General features: G+C 50.4%; 1 protein-coding gene across 2 annotated transcripts in view; it reads right to left on the reverse strand.

Moving 5' to 3' along the window:
• Positions 1–18,797, reverse strand: part of sptbn2 (spectrin, beta, non-erythrocytic 2) — a 46,887-nt gene that overhangs the window by 11,974 nt on the left and 16,116 nt on the right. For both annotated transcript variants that reach the window (XM_084449728.1, XM_084449727.1), the window contains exons 2-23: positions 17,324–17,475; positions 16,871–17,044; positions 16,146–16,237; positions 15,712–15,792; positions 13,468–13,583; positions 12,626–12,738; positions 11,529–11,716; positions 11,165–11,282; positions 10,899–11,057; positions 9,861–10,163; positions 7,557–7,710; positions 6,882–7,276; positions 4,740–5,003; positions 4,242–4,453; positions 3,875–4,012; positions 3,273–3,492; positions 2,285–2,821; positions 1,740–1,942; positions 1,535–1,625; positions 1,256–1,402; positions 849–1,112; positions 271–495 (exon numbers count right to left, since the gene is read on the reverse strand). In XM_084449728.1, coding sequence (XP_084305854.1) covers positions 271–495; positions 849–1,112; positions 1,256–1,402; positions 1,535–1,625; positions 1,740–1,942; positions 2,285–2,821; positions 3,273–3,492; positions 3,875–4,012; positions 4,242–4,453; positions 4,740–5,003; positions 6,882–7,276; positions 7,557–7,710; positions 9,861–10,163; positions 10,899–11,057; positions 11,165–11,282; positions 11,529–11,716; positions 12,626–12,738; positions 13,468–13,583; positions 15,712–15,792; positions 16,146–16,237; positions 16,871–17,044; positions 17,324–17,475 — 4,346 coding nt within the window. The remainder of the gene's footprint in view (positions 1–270; positions 496–848; positions 1,113–1,255; positions 1,403–1,534; positions 1,626–1,739; positions 1,943–2,284; positions 2,822–3,272; positions 3,493–3,874; positions 4,013–4,241; positions 4,454–4,739; positions 5,004–6,881; positions 7,277–7,556; positions 7,711–9,860; positions 10,164–10,898; positions 11,058–11,164; positions 11,283–11,528; positions 11,717–12,625; positions 12,739–13,467; positions 13,584–15,711; positions 15,793–16,145; positions 16,238–16,870; positions 17,045–17,323; positions 17,476–18,797) is intronic.

Raw genomic sequence — 18,797 nt, forward strand, 5'->3', positions numbered from 1 at the left:
ATGCTCATAGTCACTTGTTTAGAAAGGTGATGCTCTGGGGAGTAGTAGTACACCGACTACCTATGTTAAATGCACTTATTGTAAGTCGCTTTGGATAAAAGCGTCTGCTAAATTACTAATGTATGATGATGATGATGATGATGATATATGATGACCCTTGATTCTTGATATTATTCTGTACCTCTTCTGTTTTTCTCTGCTGTTGTAACACTCAAATTTCCCCTTCTGGGGATTGTTAAAGTTATAAATCTCATCTTATGCGACACTCACAATCTCGTCCTCCAGGTCTCTGTTGAACTGATGTGCTTCTTTGGAGGCCAGCAGGCGCTGTTGTCTCTGCCGGAGGGGGTCCTGGAGCTGGGAGAAGCTGTCGGTGACGCGCCTCTGCTGGCCGTCCACCTCGGCCAGGCCGGCGTCCTCCTGGGATAGCGCCAGGGCCTGCGACTGCAGAGACTGCACCTCCTTCTCCCGCACCTCCATCTGGTGCTCCAGCATCTTACACAGGGGACAACGAGGGGGGAGGGGGCGTCAGGCATGCTCATCCACAATCTATTGTCATCTGTTAAAGTTAAAGTTAAAATCCCAATGATTGTCACACACCCGACCTGAGGGTGGTGAAATTAGTTCTCCGCATTTGACCCATCCCCTGGGGGAGCGGTGAGCAGCAGCGGGAATCATTTGGTGATTTGATGATTTAGCCCCCCAATGCCAGCCCTTGATGCTGAGTGCCAAGCAGGGAGGCAATGGGTACCATTTTTTAATAGTCTTTGGCATGTGTGTAGTACTGGACGTAGGACAGTGTAGAGGCTCCTGTACCGTTCATCCATGGCGTTGATGTTTCCACCCACCTGGTGCTTTTTCAGCAGGATGTTGACGCTGGTCAGGTCCTTGCCGAAGTCGTCGCTGTACAGCTGGCCCTCCAGGTTCTTCAACCAGCCGTCCAGGGCGGAGCAGCTCTGGGTGAACAGCTCAGCCCTGTTGGCGTCGAAGAGGCACTGCGCCTTGGTGCGCGTGGTGCCCTCCAGCTCCTCCCACTGGCCCTGTAGGCCCTCCAGGGTCTGCTGGACGACGGGCTGCAGCTCTGGCTTCTCCTTCACCAGTGCCTGCCCCTCCTGACGGGGGGAAGAGGAGGAGAGGATGGGGGGAGGAGAGGTGGAAGAGGAGGAATTGTGTGTGTGTGTGTGGGAGGGGGGGGATTGGTGTCAGACTGGTAATTACACACACACATAAGCATTTATGTTGGTCGTGGTCCTACCTTGTCAATTTTGTCCAGCCAGTCCTTGTTGGAGGCCAACTCGGCCATGAAGGCCTGGTGTTTCTGCCACTTGCTGTGGAGGTTCCTGGCCTCGTCGTACGACATGTCCTGGGCGGTCAGCATCTTCTCGTTGATCCAGAGAGAGAGCTGTGCAGAAGAGAGCAGAGTAGGATTCGACAAAAAGCAAAATAATGACACTAATAATAAGACTAATTTGGCATATTACAAATCCCATGTCCATAAAACTGTCATACCAAACATCACTTCAGAGTCATTTACCTCCTGTCCATCTTGCAGGAAGTGCTGAAGTTCGCGATTGTCCTTCAATTTAGTCAGGAGTTCATTTGCGGCTTGTTTATTCTTCTGATGCCTGATTACAAACATAAGAAGGAAAGATGGAATTAAAGTCACTCTTTCATCCCTACAGTATTTGATCACTTAATACGTATTCCTCCTCTCTCCTGATCCGTCTCCCTCCCCTCACCTCTCCTGGATGGAGTCGGCCTTCTCCAGGATCTTGTCGGAGTTGGCATTGAGGTCGTTGACGAGGCGGCGCCCGGCCTCCACCACGCCGGCGATCTTCTCCTCGCTGGCCTCCATGGTGGTCAGGAAGTCCTCGTGCTTCTTTATGGCCTCGTCCGCCCCCTGTAGGCTGGAGGGCATCTCTGTGTGGGACAGCACGTACTCCTACAGGGAGGGAAAGAGAGAGAGAAAGAGAGAGAAGATTTTTATTCATATATAAAGGCACCTCTTAAGAACCTATTGTATTTGTATTTTGCTACTTTTTCACTTTGCCTTCAACACTAGGTTATATTCTTAGTCACTTGTTTAGAAAGGAGATGCACTTGTGAGTTCCGGTGAGTAGTAGTACACCGACTACCTACGTTAAATGCAATTATTGTTAAGTCGCTTTGGATAAAAGCGTCTGCTAAATGACTGTAAATGTAATGTAAGTGTTAAGGCAGCATCTCTATAAGATTGTCTCACACAGAAAAGCTCTTTCCTCCAGGCTGTCGTCGGTCATCTCACCTGGCTGTTGAGGAAGCCCTCCGCCTGCTTCACGTCCCTCAGGAAGGTCTGGAAGTCGAAGGCTTGGGCCAGCAGGCTGTGCCGGTTCTCCCACATGCGGCGCAGATCGTGCCAGCCGATGTCCAGCGCCTGCAGCCTCTGGGCCAGGAACATGTACTGGGAGTCCGTTTGGCCCTGGGTCACCTCCTCACCCAGCCCCCGCATCTTCTCGTAGTCCTCCTTGTAGTTGTCCACCTCGTTCTTGATGCCCTCGTGCTGCGCGAGCAGGGCCTCGGCCTCAGGCAGCGAAGTGGGGATGTCCTCCGATGCCACGGCTGTCTGGGTGCGTGACAGCCAGGACTGGAAGTCGTCCAGGTCGCGCAGGAAGCCCTGCAGCTTGCTGGCCTCGCCCAGGGACTCCTCACGCCGCTTCATGGTGGCGTTGAGCTCCTCCCACACCTCCTGGATCTCGGTCAGGCGGGCCTGGATCTCCTCCGCCTGGTCCGGGTGCTCCGCAGCCAGCTTCTCCGCCTCCTGCCTCAGGTCGTTCAGCTTACCCTGCACAGACACGGGCAATTAGGCCATACGCTGACATGTTTCAGTCACGTTCAGGAAAACATAATAGCTCTATTAAAGATGCAATTATGTGGTTTGTGATTTCCTGTTAAGAATTTTTTGGAAAGATTTTGAAAAATGCACCCAACAAAATCACCCGCCCCTCCCTTCAGGGCTCCCTCCAAAGCCACTGCTGCAAACTGGGGGGAACAAATGGCACTCACTAGGCAGGTAGGTAATTTGAAAGGCAGGTAAGTTGTCAACTCGAAATGATTGGATGTACTTATTACAGTCCTACAACTTCCATAGATGTCTGGATGTAATGAGAATTGCAAAAAAATATAACAAAAAGTGATTTTGAGCCAAACCACATACTGCACCTTTAATGTTTAACTAATGCCTATGGAAACCACTCCATGCCACTCTCTCCTGCCATCCCTAAGCCCTGCGGTACCTGGATGGCCTCAAGGTCTCTCTCCATGCCGGTGAGTTTGCGCTGCAGAGCCATGACGCCAGCCAGGTCGTTGCCCAGGCCCTCGGTGGATTCGATCACCTTGGTCTTCTCCCTCATCCAGGTCTGGATCTCGTTGCACTCCAGGTGGTAGTTCTGGATGTTGAGAGCCGAATCCAGGTCCTGCTTCTTCTGGCCGGCCAGCCTCTGGAACTCCTGCCACCTGGGGAACAACGCATGGGAACATCTCAGCGATGGTTTGCTGGGTGCATCTCTGAGGGGGACGAGTCCGCCTACAGGCGGGAGATTGACCATCTGGTCTGATTTCCTGGTGCGGCCAAAATGACCTGGAGCTCAACGCTCTAAAGACAGCAGAGATGGTTAAGGAGTTGGCTGTTTGTATTGCTCTGGTTAAAAGTGTTAACTAAATTACTAAAATGTAAATGTAAAAATAGGATAGGCAATTGTTACAGTCTTCTTGAGAGTTAATCTACGTGTGTGTGTGTGTGTGTGTGTGTGTGTGTGTGTGTGTGTGTGTGTGTGTGTGTGTGTGTGTGTGTGTGTGTGTGTGTGGTAAATGTCTTATGTTGTGGGCAGCCTCTGACCGTTTGTTGAGCTGGTCCTGTGTCTGGTGGATCTGGTCTTTGCTACGGTTGTCGGAGCCCAACAGCTGCTCGACCACCTGGTTGACGTCTGCGATGCGAGTGCCCAGGTTGTTCATCTCAGGCTCCAGGGTCTCGAACCTGCAGCCACAAACAACCGCATTAGTCTCATTTTTTATGAATATCTAGTCCTAAATTACAGAGACATGCAGGTTTTTAGTTCTCATAGGAGAGGACAGATCAAAAATGCCATACCTACTTCAAATAACAAGAAAGCGTTATTTACAGGTTCTGACCACTATCAATCATCACTGGGGAGACTTGACTGTCCTCTGTCCTCATACCTGCTCTCTGCTGCCCCCTGGCTCACCTCTGCTGCACCACCTCCAGGTCCTCCAGCTTGGTGGGGATCTCCATGCCGTCCAGCCACTGCTCCTTCTCCCCCACCCACAGCTGGCATGCCCCCGCCTCGCTGAACATAAGGTAGAGGGCCAGCGCCCCCTCCAGGGCCTGCCGCCGCGACGCCGACAGGGACTCCAGCTCCTGGTAGCGCTGCTCGATAGCAGGCAGGCGCCCCTCCACCTGCACGCACGTCAAATCAAACTCGGCTAACAGGTCTATGCAAAAATATGGCAAATAAGGGTGCGTGTCCACCGGCAAGCTGTATTTTAGAGATGGCGCTGTTTTCTCGTTGTTTACAATGGGTAGTGAGTTCTAGGGCACTCTAGAGACGAGAGCTGTGTTCCGAGCGCTTTTTAGATGCTTTATTGATCCCCCAAGGGGGAAATTTGGCATTTCAGCAGTTGAAATTACAGCAAGGTTGAAGTGAAAAGGACACTAGATACAGGCACTGTGTAAAGGCTCTGACCTGAGGTGAGTGAGCGAAGGCCTGGGGCAGGCACTCGGCCTGCTCGTGCAGGGAGTCGATGAGGGTGCGGTGGCTCTGGATCTCCTCCTCCACCTCCCTCTGCTTGCGGGCCAGTGTCTGGGTGGAGAACTCGTCGTGGCCCACCTCCTGGCTGGACACCTGGCGCAGCGTCTCCAGGATCCACGCCTCCATGTCGTTGGCGTCCGTCTGGAACTGGTGCAGCGCCACCGCCTCCTTCAGGTTCAGCTCCCTCAGCTGGGACGTCTGGGAGAGAACGACACAGCGTCCACACATTACAACCAGGTAGGACACACACCATCCACACATTACAACCAGGTAGGACACACATGGTCCACACATTACAACCAGGTAGGACATACATGGTCCACACATTACAACCAGGTAGGACACACATGGTCCACACATTACAACCAGGTAGGACACACACCATCCACACATTACAACCAGGTAGGACACACATGGTCCACACATTACAACCAGGTAGGACACACACAGTCCAAACATTACAACCAGGTAGGACACACACGGTACACACATTACAACCAGGTAGAACACACACAGTCCAAACATTACAACCAGGTAGGACACACATGGTCCACACATTACAACCAGGTAGGACACACACCATCCACACATTACAACCAGGTAGGACACACACCATCCACACATTACAACCAGGTAGGACACACACGGTCCACACATTACAACCAGGTAGGACACACACGGTCCACACATTACAACCAGGTAGGACACACATGGTCCACACGTTACAACCGAGTAGGACACACACGGTCCACACATTACAACCAGGTAGGACACACACAGTCCACACATTACAACCAGGTAGGACACACACGGTCCACACATTACAACCAGGTAGGACACACATGGTCCACACTGGTAGGACACTGTCATAGAAATTGTAGTTTCACTCTACCTCCCTCAACCTTTCACATGCAAAACCCCTAGCTGTGCTAACCTCATTTATAACAGGATGACATCTCCAGGAGGTCGACACACCCCAGACTTTGTCTGCCCTAGAATAACATTTCTTTGTTCCATTGTCCCTACCTGAAACCTATTCAAGATTTACCGCCCTTTCTAATATCATGTGTCTCAACTCTTGACCATTGTTGATGATGTCTGCCATTTATTATGACGTGTACAGATGGGTTAGCCAATCACATCTCTGGAAGCGTCATACTTGTGTATTGCTTGAATATAAGACCCCGCAACACCTTTCTGTTTCACTTCTGTTCGATGAATCACTCACGTGCGTTATCCTGAAGTCATTGCGCTCGTATGTTTTCTTAATAAATCAGACTTAACCTCTTTGAGCAAACCTTGGCAAATCCTTTACTTTCGATCAGATTTATTTCCACTACAATTGGCGACGAGTAACCTTTCTTTGTTCAAGATTTACCGCCCTTTCTAAGATCACGTGTCTCAACTCTTGACCATTGTTGATGATGTCTGCCATTTATTATGACATGTACAGATGGGTTAGCCAATCACATCCCTGGAACGCACATGGTTCACACATTACAACCAGGTAGGACACCCATGGTCCACACATTACAACCAGGTAGGACACACATGGTCCACACATTACAACCAGGTAGGACACACATGGTCCACACATTACAACCTGGTAGGACACGCATTGCAATTGTTTTCTAGCGTAAACCCTAATTTTGTGGTAGAACTCAAGAGAACAAGATACTGTACAGTAGAGCTGCTAGATACAGCTGCTAGAAGACAGCACTCAAGATAGGTAAAATATGTAACTAGTAAGTAGCCTTGAGAGCCATTGGTTCTCGAGCCTAGTGGCCCATAGTGCAGGAGCCTATCTCCTGATTCCTTAGCGTGAGGCAGCTTGATGTACAAGTAGACCCCCTGGACATGACGCTAGTATGTCGCAGGGACCCCAATCTAACCCTCGATGCTGAGTGCCAAGCAGGGAGGCATTGGGTCTTTGGCATGACTCGGCCAGGGATTGAACCTCCCAACCTTCTCCTCCCAATCTCAGAGCGGACACTAACCACAAGGCCACTGAAAATATGGCCAAACCCTAATATCAGGAGGTCCACTTCTCCTCACACCCATCCCTGGCCCTCTCACCTCCTCCAGGTGTGCCCACTGGGCTCGCACTTCCCGGATCCTCTCCGTGACCTCCGGCGCTCCGACGTGCCCCTCCCGGACCAGGGCCTCCCCGGCGGCGATGCTGTGGCTCAGTGGGCCGTAGCGGGCCGCCATCTCGTCGCGGAAGGCCTCGTGCTTGCTGAGCAGGTGCAGGGCGGAGGTGAGGTCGCGGCCGCAGTCGCCACCCGCCAGGATCTGCTCCTGCTCCCGGATCCAGGCCGCCTCCTCGCCCAGCTCCCACAGGAACTGCCACAGGCGCCGCGAGTCCTCCAGTCGTGCTCGCCGCTCACCCGCCAGCCGGCCCAGCTCCTCGTAGGCCTGGCCCAGCAGAGACACCTTCTCACTCACCAGCGCCGGCTCGCACGGCGTATACACTAGCAGGAGAGAGGAAGATTGATTTATTTGAAAGAATGTTCAAATACACATAGTGCTTTCCCAATGGGAAACAACGAGCAACAATATCGTTAAAAAACATTCTAACGAGGATTAAAAACGCGATTAAGTCTGGCGACTTATTTCCACTGCGGTCCTCTTCAAAGGAAGAGGAAGAACCCCCAGTTTACCAAGCGGCTGTCATAAAGGAATCCAGACTCAGGCCTTGAATCGCAGCTTAACTGTGATGTTTCGTTGGTGTGTGTGTGTGTAACGTCTCACCCTGGTCGTCCGAGGTGAAGCGCTGGGCGGCGCCCTGCACGGCGCGGACCCTCTCGGCCTGGGCGGAGATGTCGGCCTCCACCAGGGTGTGTGTCTGCAGCAGGTCCTCCACGTCGTGCAGGTGCTTCCCGCTGTCCTGGGACTGCAGGCGACCCTGAGGGACCACGGGGCACAGCGGCAGACCGTCAGCAGCGCCAGTAAACACAGAGCCCAGCTCACACACGCACGTACGCACACACACACACAGAACACACACACACACAGGGCCCAACACACACACACACACACACACACACACACACACACACACACACACACACACACACACACACACACACACACACACACACACATGGCAGGCCGAGAGCAGCACAGTGCCAATGGCAGAGCCAGGAGGAGCAGTATGGCTCCAGTCACAGAGGCATTGAAGGCCCCTGAAATTGATGGAAGCAAGTGACCCTCTGGTCAGACCCAGGAGAGCAGGATATGAACACGTTTAAAATGTTGGATTATAAGATCCTTCTTATTAGAGGGTATTGGGAGGGTGTACCGAAAAATACAACTATGCTTCCAGCTGCCAATAATGGCTGCAGATTAAGAAGGGAGGTCAGTATCTTTAATGTGGACCAACCTTTGAGTAGACTGGTAAGTGGGACTTTATCTCCATACAACAGAAGGCTCATTGGGGACTGTTGAGGCAAGACTTCTTCTCCGCATCGCAATTAAACTAGTGTTCAAGACGGGAGGGTTATCTGAAGGTTAAGGACTAATAAGACTATAGGGGCAGTGTGTCAGTCTGTACCTAGTCAGGCTGGCCTGCCTCAGCCAAGCCCAGCGCAGGCAGACAGGGCCGGGCCGGGCCGGGCCTGTGGGGTGCCTGCCAGGAGTGGACAAGGCCACTGTGGGTGTCACTGTACCCTTACATAGCACTGAGGCGAGGCCTGGTCAAGCTGTGTCCATCCATTTAGGAGATAAGAGGTGTTTGTTTACGGCCTGGAGGAAAGTGTTGGGTAGTAGGGACTGAGACTGTGGCTGAGTGAAATGTTGAAGTAGGGAAGGACTGTGTCTGAGTCTACTAACCCTGGAGGAGGGTGTTGTAGTAGGGAGGGACTGTGGCTGAGTCTACTAACCCTGGAGGAGGGTGTTGTAGTAGGGAGGGACTGTGGCTGAGTCTACTAACCCTGGAGGAGGGTGTTGTAGTAGGGAGGGACTGTGTCTGAGTCTACTAACCCTGGAGGAGGGTGTTGTAGTAGGGAGGGACTGTGGCTGAGTCTACTAACCCTGGAGGAGGGTGTTGTAGTAGGGAGGGACTGTGGCTGAGTCTACTAACCCTGGAGGAGGGTGTTGTAGTAGGGAGGGACTGTGGCTGAGTCTACTAACCCTGGAGGAGGGTGTTGTAGTAGGGAGGGACTGTGTCTGAGTCTACTAGGCCTGGAGGAGGGTGTTGCAGTAGGGAGGGACTGTGGCTGAGTCTACTAGGCCTGGAGGAGGGTGTTGTAGTAGGGAGGGACTGTGGCTGAGTCTACTAGGCCTGGAGGAGGGTGTTGTAGTAGGGAGGGACTGTGGATGAGTCTACTAGGCCTGGAGGAGGGTGTTGCAGTAGGGAGGGACTGTGGCTGAGTCTACTAGGCCTGGAGGAGGGTGTTGTAGTAGGGAGGGACTGTGGCTGAGTCTACTAGGCCTGGAGGAGGGTGTTGTAGTAGGGAGGGACTGTGTCTGAGTCTACTAACCCTGGAGGAGGGTGTTGTAGTAGGGAGGGACTGTGTCTGAGTCTACTAACCCTGGAGGAGGGTGTTGTAGTAGGGAGGGACTGTGTCTGAGTCTACTAACCCTGGAGGAGGGTGTTGTAGTAGGGAGGGACTGTGGCTATGTCTACTAGGCCTGGAGGAGGGTGTTGTAGTAGGGAGGGACTGTGTCTGAGTCTACTAACCCTGGAGGAGGGTGTTGTAGTAGGGAGGGACTGTGGCTATGTCTACTAGGCCTGGAGGAGGGTGTTGTAGTAGGGAGGGACTGTGGCTGAGTCTACTAGGCCTGGAGGAGGGTGTTGTAGTAGGGAGGGACTGTGGCTGAGTCTTACTAACCCTGGAGGAGGGTGTTGTAGTAGGGAGGGACTGTGGCTATGTCTACTAGGCCTGGAGGAGGGTGTTGTAGTAGGGAGGGACTGTGTCTGAGTCTACTAACCCTGGAGGAGGGTGTTGTAGTAGGGAGGGACTGTGGATGAGTCTACTAGGCCTGGAGGAGGGTGTTGTAGGAGGGGAACTGGGATTCTGGCTGAGTAAAGAGTAAGTGGCACCAGTAACCAACCTTCATGTCTGCCATCCAGTCCATGATGTAGCGCATCTCCTGCAGCAGCCTCTGCAGGTCTCGGTGGGCGTGCAGCCTCTCCCGGCGGGCTGCCAGCAGCTCCTTCAGGTACTCCCACAGCCGCAGCACGTTATCCCTCCGCGCCAGCACGCGCCGCACCTCGTGGTATCCCTCCGCCTCCAGCTCCCGCGCCACGGCCTCCACGGCCGCCACCCGCTCGCCGTACGCGCCGATGTCCGTCTCGATGGCCTCGTGTTTGCGGGTGGCGGCCTCCACCGCCCCCAGGTCCACTCCAAAGTTGTCCTGAAGGGGGGCGGGGGGGTCAAAGGTTATTAGTGGGAAAGACCAATGAGTTTGTTGGATTGGAAATGGGACTTGTCCCTTTGTAACCACAGATGTCTGTTACTGACTGAATCTGGCCACAGAATCGGACAGAACTTAAACTCCAGCATCTAGTCACTCAAATGAATTTAAAGGCATGGAGAAATCTATAGAAATTAACATTTAATTGAAATAGGATTATATGGCTTCTCTGCACTTTTGAACTTTTAATGTTAGTGTGTATGTAACTGTTTGTACTGTTGCCTTTCTTGGTCAGGTCGCTCTTGAAAAAGAGATTTTAATCTCAATAGGTCTAAACCTGGTTAAATAAAAGTTAATAAATGTGTTTTTAAACAATACTAATACTAATAATAATCATAATAAATACAGTAGATAAACTGCACTGACTGGAGAGGAGCTAGATAATCACTTCCACCTGCACTGGAGAGATAAGTTCGTTAGAATAGCTCATGTTCCGGGCAGCAGGCTTAAGATAAAACTGTCCACTCCATCAACATTATGTCATCACGGCCATCCCTAACGCTCCGTTAGACCCATGTTATCTGTGGGCCGTGTACATCTGGGAGACTGGCAGACAGACGGACGGCACCCAGCCTCCTCCGCGCTGCGTTTATGACGGACGGCCGGAGAGAGAGAGAGAGAGAAAAAGAGAGAGAGGGAGAGAGAGAGAGAGAGAGAGAGTGCGGTGTCGGTTACCTGGGAGACGAGTCTCTGGTTCTCGCTCAGCCAGGTCTCCCTCATGGCCGCCTTGCGGTCGAAGCGCGCGGCGAGCATCTCCAGCTTCTCCTGGCGAATCAGCTCGTTCCTCAGCGCCAGCTCCCGTTCGTGCTCCGCCTTCTCGAGACGCTCCCACGCCTGTTGGACCAATGAGAACATGGGCGGTTAGGGAAATCGGTAAACCTCGGACAGATAGCATGGTCCATGATTCCTAGCGCCATTTATGACCCATTCCTGGCCCGTACCTTGTTGATGTCGGAGATGAGTTTGCCCTCCCTGGGCATGTAGACCTTCTGGTTGTTGGCTCTCATCTTGCTCTGTATGGTGAACAGCAGCACCTCCAGGTTCCCCTTCTCTGTGAACCTGAGGAAAAACATTTCAGTCAAAAACCATCAGCCTGTTAGAGAAGCTAACAGCTTAGTGTAGCTAACTAAATTAATGGAGTCTCTTATATTTGAGTCATAGAATGTGATTATGCTTCTAAAATGTCAAGTCTTTCCACTAGCTCCCTCACTAGACCCCCTCACCCCCAGAAGCCAAGGAAGCCCCTCCCTAGACCCCCCCCCCCCCAGACGCCACGGTGTCCTCCCCCCTGTCCGCCCCTCTTACTTTGGGGGCTTCTCCACCGTGCGGTAGGTGTTGAAGGCCTGGAGCTGGTTCTGCACGCCGCTCAGGGAGTTGGCCAGCTGCCGGTCGTTGAGCGTCAGGATGGTCTGCTCGATCCACTGCAGCAGCTCTGACGCCAGCGTCTCGTACTTGTCGATCAGCTGGTCCGCCTCGATGGCGTAGTCCAGCACCTGGAGCACAGGGAACACGGACAGAGAGAGAGACAAAGTGAGACCAAGGTTATTATAGTTAACGAAAACTAACTAAAAAACGAAAACTAGGTGTGAAAAAACATTTTAGTTAACTGAAATAAAAATAAAAACTAGGCTTTACAAAAAAACGATAACTAACTAAAACTGTGTTGTGTGTTTACAAGACTAACTAAAATAAACAAATTATAGAGAAAATGTTTTCGTCTTTTTCATTTCATACCCAAGTCTAGTATTTTGGGTGGATATGAAATCTATGCTCCATTTTTTCTTTAGCTGTGCCCCTGCGCAGAAGTAACCTGACATGCGCCAAATGGTTTGTTTCACATGGAGTGAAACACCCTGAACTCACAAGATCAGGACGGTCTCATGAGGCTAGCGCAGAAAAGAAAAACTAATCCTGAAACTAATAAAACTAAACGAAAACTAAGCATTTTCAAAAAATAAAAACTAATCACAACTAGCAAATCTGCTTTAAAAACTAATTAAAACTAAACTGAAATTGGGAGAAAAAAAGTTAGAACTATATAAAAATAAAAACTAATGAAAAAAGCAAAACTATTATAACCTTGAGTGAGACTAGTGGCCTCCGAGGGCAGAGGACACACAGATGTGCTGACACACACACACACACACAAGACCTGGGTCGAAATACTATTTGAAATCATTTGATTTACTTTACTGTACTTGATTACATCTGTCTGGCATAATAGAACCAACAATTCCCAAAAATGCAAATGCTAAAATAACTGATTTCAAATTGGATTATAAAATTGTAAATCCACAACCTACTGAGACTCCAGGCATACTGAAGAAAGCGCTAAAATAATTGAAAACACACACACACACACACACACACACACACACACACACACACACACAGAGCCCCACCTTGCCAATCCTCTTGCCCTCCACAGCCAAGGCCTTCATCTTGGAGAAGTAGTGGTAGTAGGTGGCCACGTAGGTGATTATGGACTTCTCATCTGGCTGGTCCACGTTGACATCTGGACACAGACAACTGACTTCATCAGCCCAGGGGATTAGAGCTCCTCACTGTTACCCTCATCTGTTTACCAACACACTTGAGCATGTGCACACGTTATGACACACACACACACACACACACACACACACACACACACACACGCTCTGTACCACCAGCCCCTATTCTCACTTAAGCTGTAATTAATTGTGGTAATGGGTCTCTGTCTGCAGACCCGATCTGCCCAATAGCGCTCCAAACCCAACAGCGTGCAGACCCTTTACATTGTCTCGTTACCAGACATACCCATTAGCATGCAGAACAATTACCACGCAATTTGTACCAAATTTGTAACATAGATACTGTATCAAAAAGCCCTAAACTTCACCACCACCAGACTTAATTTACCTCCGTTTATGGCGACTTTATGGTCATTTATTTGTTTGTTTAAATATTATTAAATTAAATAGGGTTATGTTTTATAAAATAGAAGATATTATTAGTTTAAATATGAGATATTACATGTTTTTTAACTGCATATGCCCATAAAGATCCATTGTGTACAATGCAATGAGCACTAGTGTCTCAAGAGTACAAAGTTGTATATGACCGTTATATGATTATAAATAACCTTAACAGGGTGTATGATGCTAAATACCAAACTACTCCTTTAACTGCATGTCAATGAATATGTCCTGCATCCCAGTGAATATTTCCTAAGCCTAACGCAGGGTGTTAGTAACACACTCACCTTCCGGGTCCAGCAGCTTTGTCAGGCCCAGCTCCTTTTCTGCCACATTGAAGGCGTTCTGAAGGTTGTAGTGGGCGTTGGACCGCTTCAGGGTGTCAAACTCAATCAGGTCTGATCTGAAGGGCGGGAGAGGGGACAGCGGTTGCTTTCAATGACAACAAATCTCAAATAACTGATATAAGGTTGACAAGTAGACCACCTTTACACATGGGACAAATTCATGTTCAGCCATGTTATCCTTTAACTCAAGGTAATCCTGATCTATTGCTGTATCTCTCTGTTCCACATCGAAAGGGATACGGTGATGTACTGTAAATGACAGTGGCATAATTGACATGACTGCCCTGTAGCTCAGTCTCTCCCCGTTTACAGCTACACAGGTGCTCTGGAACAGCAGTGAGCAGGAACAGGACCGCAGGCTTCCATTTAAATCAAACATGCCAGCATCTGACTGACGAGGGAAACCCACTGGCTACCAACAGATAGAGCTGTCACAACACCAGTCTGCTCTGCCCTGCAGGGCGAGCTGTGGGTATAGTACCAGTAGGGGGTGCTAATGGGCGACCAAGCGTGGCCTTGAATGCAAAATGACTGGGTGTTATTTCTGTTATCCAGGTCAACTAAATCAATTTTAGTTTCAGACATTCAGCCAAACTACAGAGGGTTTGAAATGAGGGACAGAGCAGGAGATTCCTATAGGCTCATGAATCAGGTGATGTTACAAAGTGTGTGCAGACATGTTGGAAGACCACCGCTGGAAGACAAGCAAATCTAGTTAAGCATTAATTATTGTGACCCAAGGCTACACAAATTATTTACAATGGCTACATGCCACTGTAAATAACTGACCAACGTGGGTGAGAGAGTGAGAAAGAGTGAGAAATTGAACAGCGTAAATCAAAGGTGCTCCAGTGACAAAATGATATGCATGCATGTGCAACCTTCATATGGACAGCCATATTTTAATTTGCAATGTTAATTTAATGTTAATTTGGATGTTATGTGCTACTGTCCTGTTTTTATGACATCGGGACCATGTTGGAAATAAGTGTTCTCACTTTTACTGTTATCCCTTGGAATATCCATAAAATCAATCAATCAACCAACCAACCAATCAATCAGTCAGTCAGTTAGTCAATCAATCAATCATCCAATCAATCAATCAATCAATCAATCAATCAATCAATCAATCAATCAATCAATCAATCAATCTTCTAAATTGAAGTAAGTTTGAAAATAGTATCCAACAAAGTAAAATGCTCCAATTTGAATGCATAGTCTGAGTTTATGACAAAAAAGGCGTGAGAGATGATGAAGTTTAAACCTCGGATGGATTATTAAATTTCACATATTTTATTCTATGTGCTGACTGTGATAGGCTGCAGTTAGAAAATCAGACTGGGAAATTAATCTCTAAGATTATCTACAAGAATGTAAATCTGCCGGCCCGTGTGGGACAGGTGCCAACTCTAACAGTTTGGATATTCGTTGACTGTGATTGGGAAGGAGGACAAATGTGTGTGCGTGCTCCCTCGACCTACCTTATAATTATGAAAATAAATGTTGCTAACTGAACCAAAACACAACAAGAGAGGTGTTTATCATAGCCTATGACTAAGTCTCATCTCTTCCTTAATGCCTTGTTATTTTCTATTCATTCTCATTTGACCTTTTTACTGAACAACCTGTTCTCTTGATGTCCATAACCTTCCTTGTGCACATGAACGTTAACGACTGGCTACATTCAATCTGACTCTCTGGCTACACATTAAACCTGAGCACAGGCACTAATATCGCTACAAAGCCTTAATATTTTATTCATTTATTGAAATAGGATTATATGACTTCCCTGCCCTTTTACTGTTTGGCACTTTTGAGCTGATCTATGAAACTGTTGGCCAGGTTGCTCTTGAAAAAGAGATTTTGATCTCAATGGGTCTAAACCTGGTTAAATCCTCAAAAGGAAAGGAAGCAAAGCCTCTATATGAAATGGGGCTACAGACACCCCAGAGAAGCCTGGTGTCATGACAGGTGTTCCTCATTAGGCCGGGGGAATGAACGCACAACAGGCCAAGGTACTAGACACCTTCCAAGTCGACGGGACACATACATCTAAATATAGCCCTTCATAGAGAGTGGAGTGGCTGGTGCAGTACATAGGGACACAGGGCCCAAATATGAAATATCAGTTCATTTTGTATGTCGGTGTGCCATGACGTGTTAGCACCAGAGAAGGCTGTTGACCTGTGTTTGTGGACGATGGCGTTGAACGCCAGGCCGTCTCTCCAGCTGGTGGTGAAGTTGTGGACGTTGACATTGGGGTAGCTGCAGAGAGAAGGTCCACACTAATCAATCATCAACTCCACACAGCCGTGTTCTGTTACGATAACAAGCAACACAAGAAACATCTGAACTAATATCTGCATCACACATTTACAGTATTGTAAATACAATTGCAGTGTTCCTATAGCTAATACAATTAAACATTTTCCAGGAGCTTGCTTGATCGTCTCAATTTTTTACAGTTCTCCTATAATGGCTCAAATGGGTCAACTGTTTTTTTTGCTTCCCTCTGGAATATTGTGTTGCCTTTGTGTATGAAATGTGCTAGATAAATAAAGTTTGATTTGATTCGAGTATAGAGTAGTACGAAGCACATCACCCCCCCCCCCCCTCACCCAGCAGTCTTCATCTGGCACCAGAGCAGCAGGGCGTCTTTGGCAGACTTCTTCTCCTTGTTGTCTCCCGTCTCCACGCTGATGTCCTGGATCTGTTGGCAGGAAGACGAGAGGCTCGGCTCAGTAACACAGCCAGCGTACTTAGCACAGCGTACTTAGCACAGCGTACTTAGCACACCGCCCAGACCGGGCTGGGCCCATTTCATCTGCTTCACAGCTCTTTACAAGGCTTGATTATAAATCACAAACACAACCTAATACTCTACACAGAGATTCACTTGGATTCATCGTCAGTGGAGGCAGATGAACAGCTGACAGGTCATAATAGTAATTAGGAGAAAAATACAAAGTACAAGAATCTCATCAGAGTAGTAATTAGTATTTTCTGAGAGCAGAATCAACCCTGAAAGCCACAGCCTAGCTTTTAACCGCTTCCATTCCCAGGGGCAGCCTGGGGCTTAGGACCTGCAGAGGTTCCAGAGAGAAAGAGAGAGAGAGAGAGAGGGAGCGAGAGGAGGGAGAAAGAGGGAGAGAGGGAGGGGGAGAGAGACGAGAGAGAGGGGGAGAGAGAGAGGAAAGATAGGGGGAGAGAGAGAGGAGAGAGAGGGAGGGAGACAGAGAGAGAAAGAGACAGAGGGGGAGAGAGAGGAGAGAGAGAAAGAGAGAGAAGGAGAGAGAGGGAGAGAGCACGGCAGGACGCTGGCGCGTTGGCGAGACGTCCTCACCTGGAAGCGGAGGATGATGGTCCAGATGAGGCCCAGGGTGAGCCGGTGGTTCCCGTCCACGATGTCGTGGGAGCCCATGTTCTCCAGGTGAACCTTCTGCTCTTTGAGGAACTGCAGGGCCTTGTCCACGTTCTCCAGGCAGTGGATGCGCATGCGGCCCTTGGTGGGCTTCGGCTGGTGTGGACGGGAGAGAGGACAGGGGGTGTCAGGGTGAGAGAGCAGGACACAGGTGAAATGAAACAGTAGGAAGAGAGAGACTTAAATAGGGAGAGTTTTAGTCCAGCGTCAAAGAAAGGGAGTTCATGAGGAAACAGAAATGAGAGACGAGTTCCATGTTGAAGAGCAGCGTCAAGATGACCGGTGAGCCACGGACGGGCCAGGCAGGGTCAGGGGTGACCAGGGTGGCGGGGTGGGGAGGGGGTGAGGAACCGAGGACCGGTAAGTGTGACTGACCAGCTGCTCCCCAGACAGCACCTCCAGCAGGCGGATGAGCATGCGGCCATCGCGCAGGTCGGTGTACAGGTCGCCGATGCGGCAGGTGACGCGGCCCAGGTGGGAGTTCACCCACTTGGTGAAGGTTTTCTTCTGTACCGCCTCGCGCTCGTCTGCAGGGGGAGACAGGAGGGGGGAGGAGGAGGAGGGTTAACGCCGGGCGTACACCAATCACAACATGCATCCAGCTGACTGACAGGTGCGTCTGGGGCTCCTGTGTAAAGCCAGGTCATCTGCAGTTTTTGCAATAAACTACTTCTCTATCCTGTCATGGATATTATAAATATTTAGAGAGGATGCAATTAGCTCTAGACATGTATCATCCTATGCCGTCACAAAGTCTAAGTCACAGCTGAGTCGAGACTGACGATGGGCTGAGTAACACGGACGCGGACAGCTGCGGACGCGTAGGGGTTCTGTTTACGCTGCTTCTGTAGTCCGCTCGGAGGACGCGGCAGCTGGTGCTCATAGCGTTAGAGGGCGTGCGCGGACTCGTATGCGGCGGTCACATAAAATGGGAGGCAGCCGGATGACCGCGCGGAACCCACGCATACACCCTCTTGGTGACGCAATTTGAAGTCGGACAGCCGCGGAAAGTATAACCAGGGCCTTAAGTCCTAGCGCGGCAGCGTACATTTCACAGATGAGCGGACGCCATCAGGTCAGCGGGATCATTGATCTGACAGCTGAGCAGAGGGTTCCCGGCCCCTCCAGCCCTGACCTGACCCGACTGACTGACTGACTGAGGCGGGGGGAGTGACTGGACCGCAGAGACGGCCTCCGCCCGAGACGCCAGCGTACAGAACCTCTGATTCTGATTCTGGACAGGAACCAGCCCGGCCGACGGCTCAGAGTCATCCAAACTAGCAAACTAGGTCTGGGTGAAGGAACAGAGGTGAAAATCTATGACGCACTATTGCACCACTGCTACGATGTTATGGGAGCGTATCGCGGACGGGCATTAAGCTGTCGCTGTGGCAGCAGACATATGGAGCAGGGTCGAGTAAGGAGCTAAACCTGCCGCCTAACAAGGTGACCTCGTTTCCAGGACAAATGCCTCTCTGGGCTCTAGATCTGGTCTATGCGGAGGGGGGGGGGGCACCATCGAGTGGCTACAGCTACGCCCAGCACGATCCCACACACACACAAGGGTGAAAGCACTATCGGGGCTGGGGCTGGGATCTAAACTCGCATGACGGCATCAAAGATGACGGCTGGTGATGAATGGACAGGAAGCCCCCCCCCCCCGGCAACGCTACCCTGCTGACCAGCAGTTTGGCAGGGGGGCAAGGAGGGGAGCAGGGAGGCCAGTCGGGACGGGGACAGGGGGTCGGGAGCAGGGGGCCAGGCAGCTCCACCTGGCTGGGTAGCAGGAGACGTCGGTCCACACCGGGCCGGTCCGGGACAGGCGAGGAGCAGCTGTCTGCGTGGTAGA

This window comes from Borostomias antarcticus (genome assembly GCF_949987555.1).
Source record: "Borostomias antarcticus genome assembly, chromosome: 15".
Taxonomy (NCBI): domain Eukaryota; kingdom Metazoa; phylum Chordata; class Actinopteri; order Stomiiformes; family Stomiidae; genus Borostomias; species Borostomias antarcticus.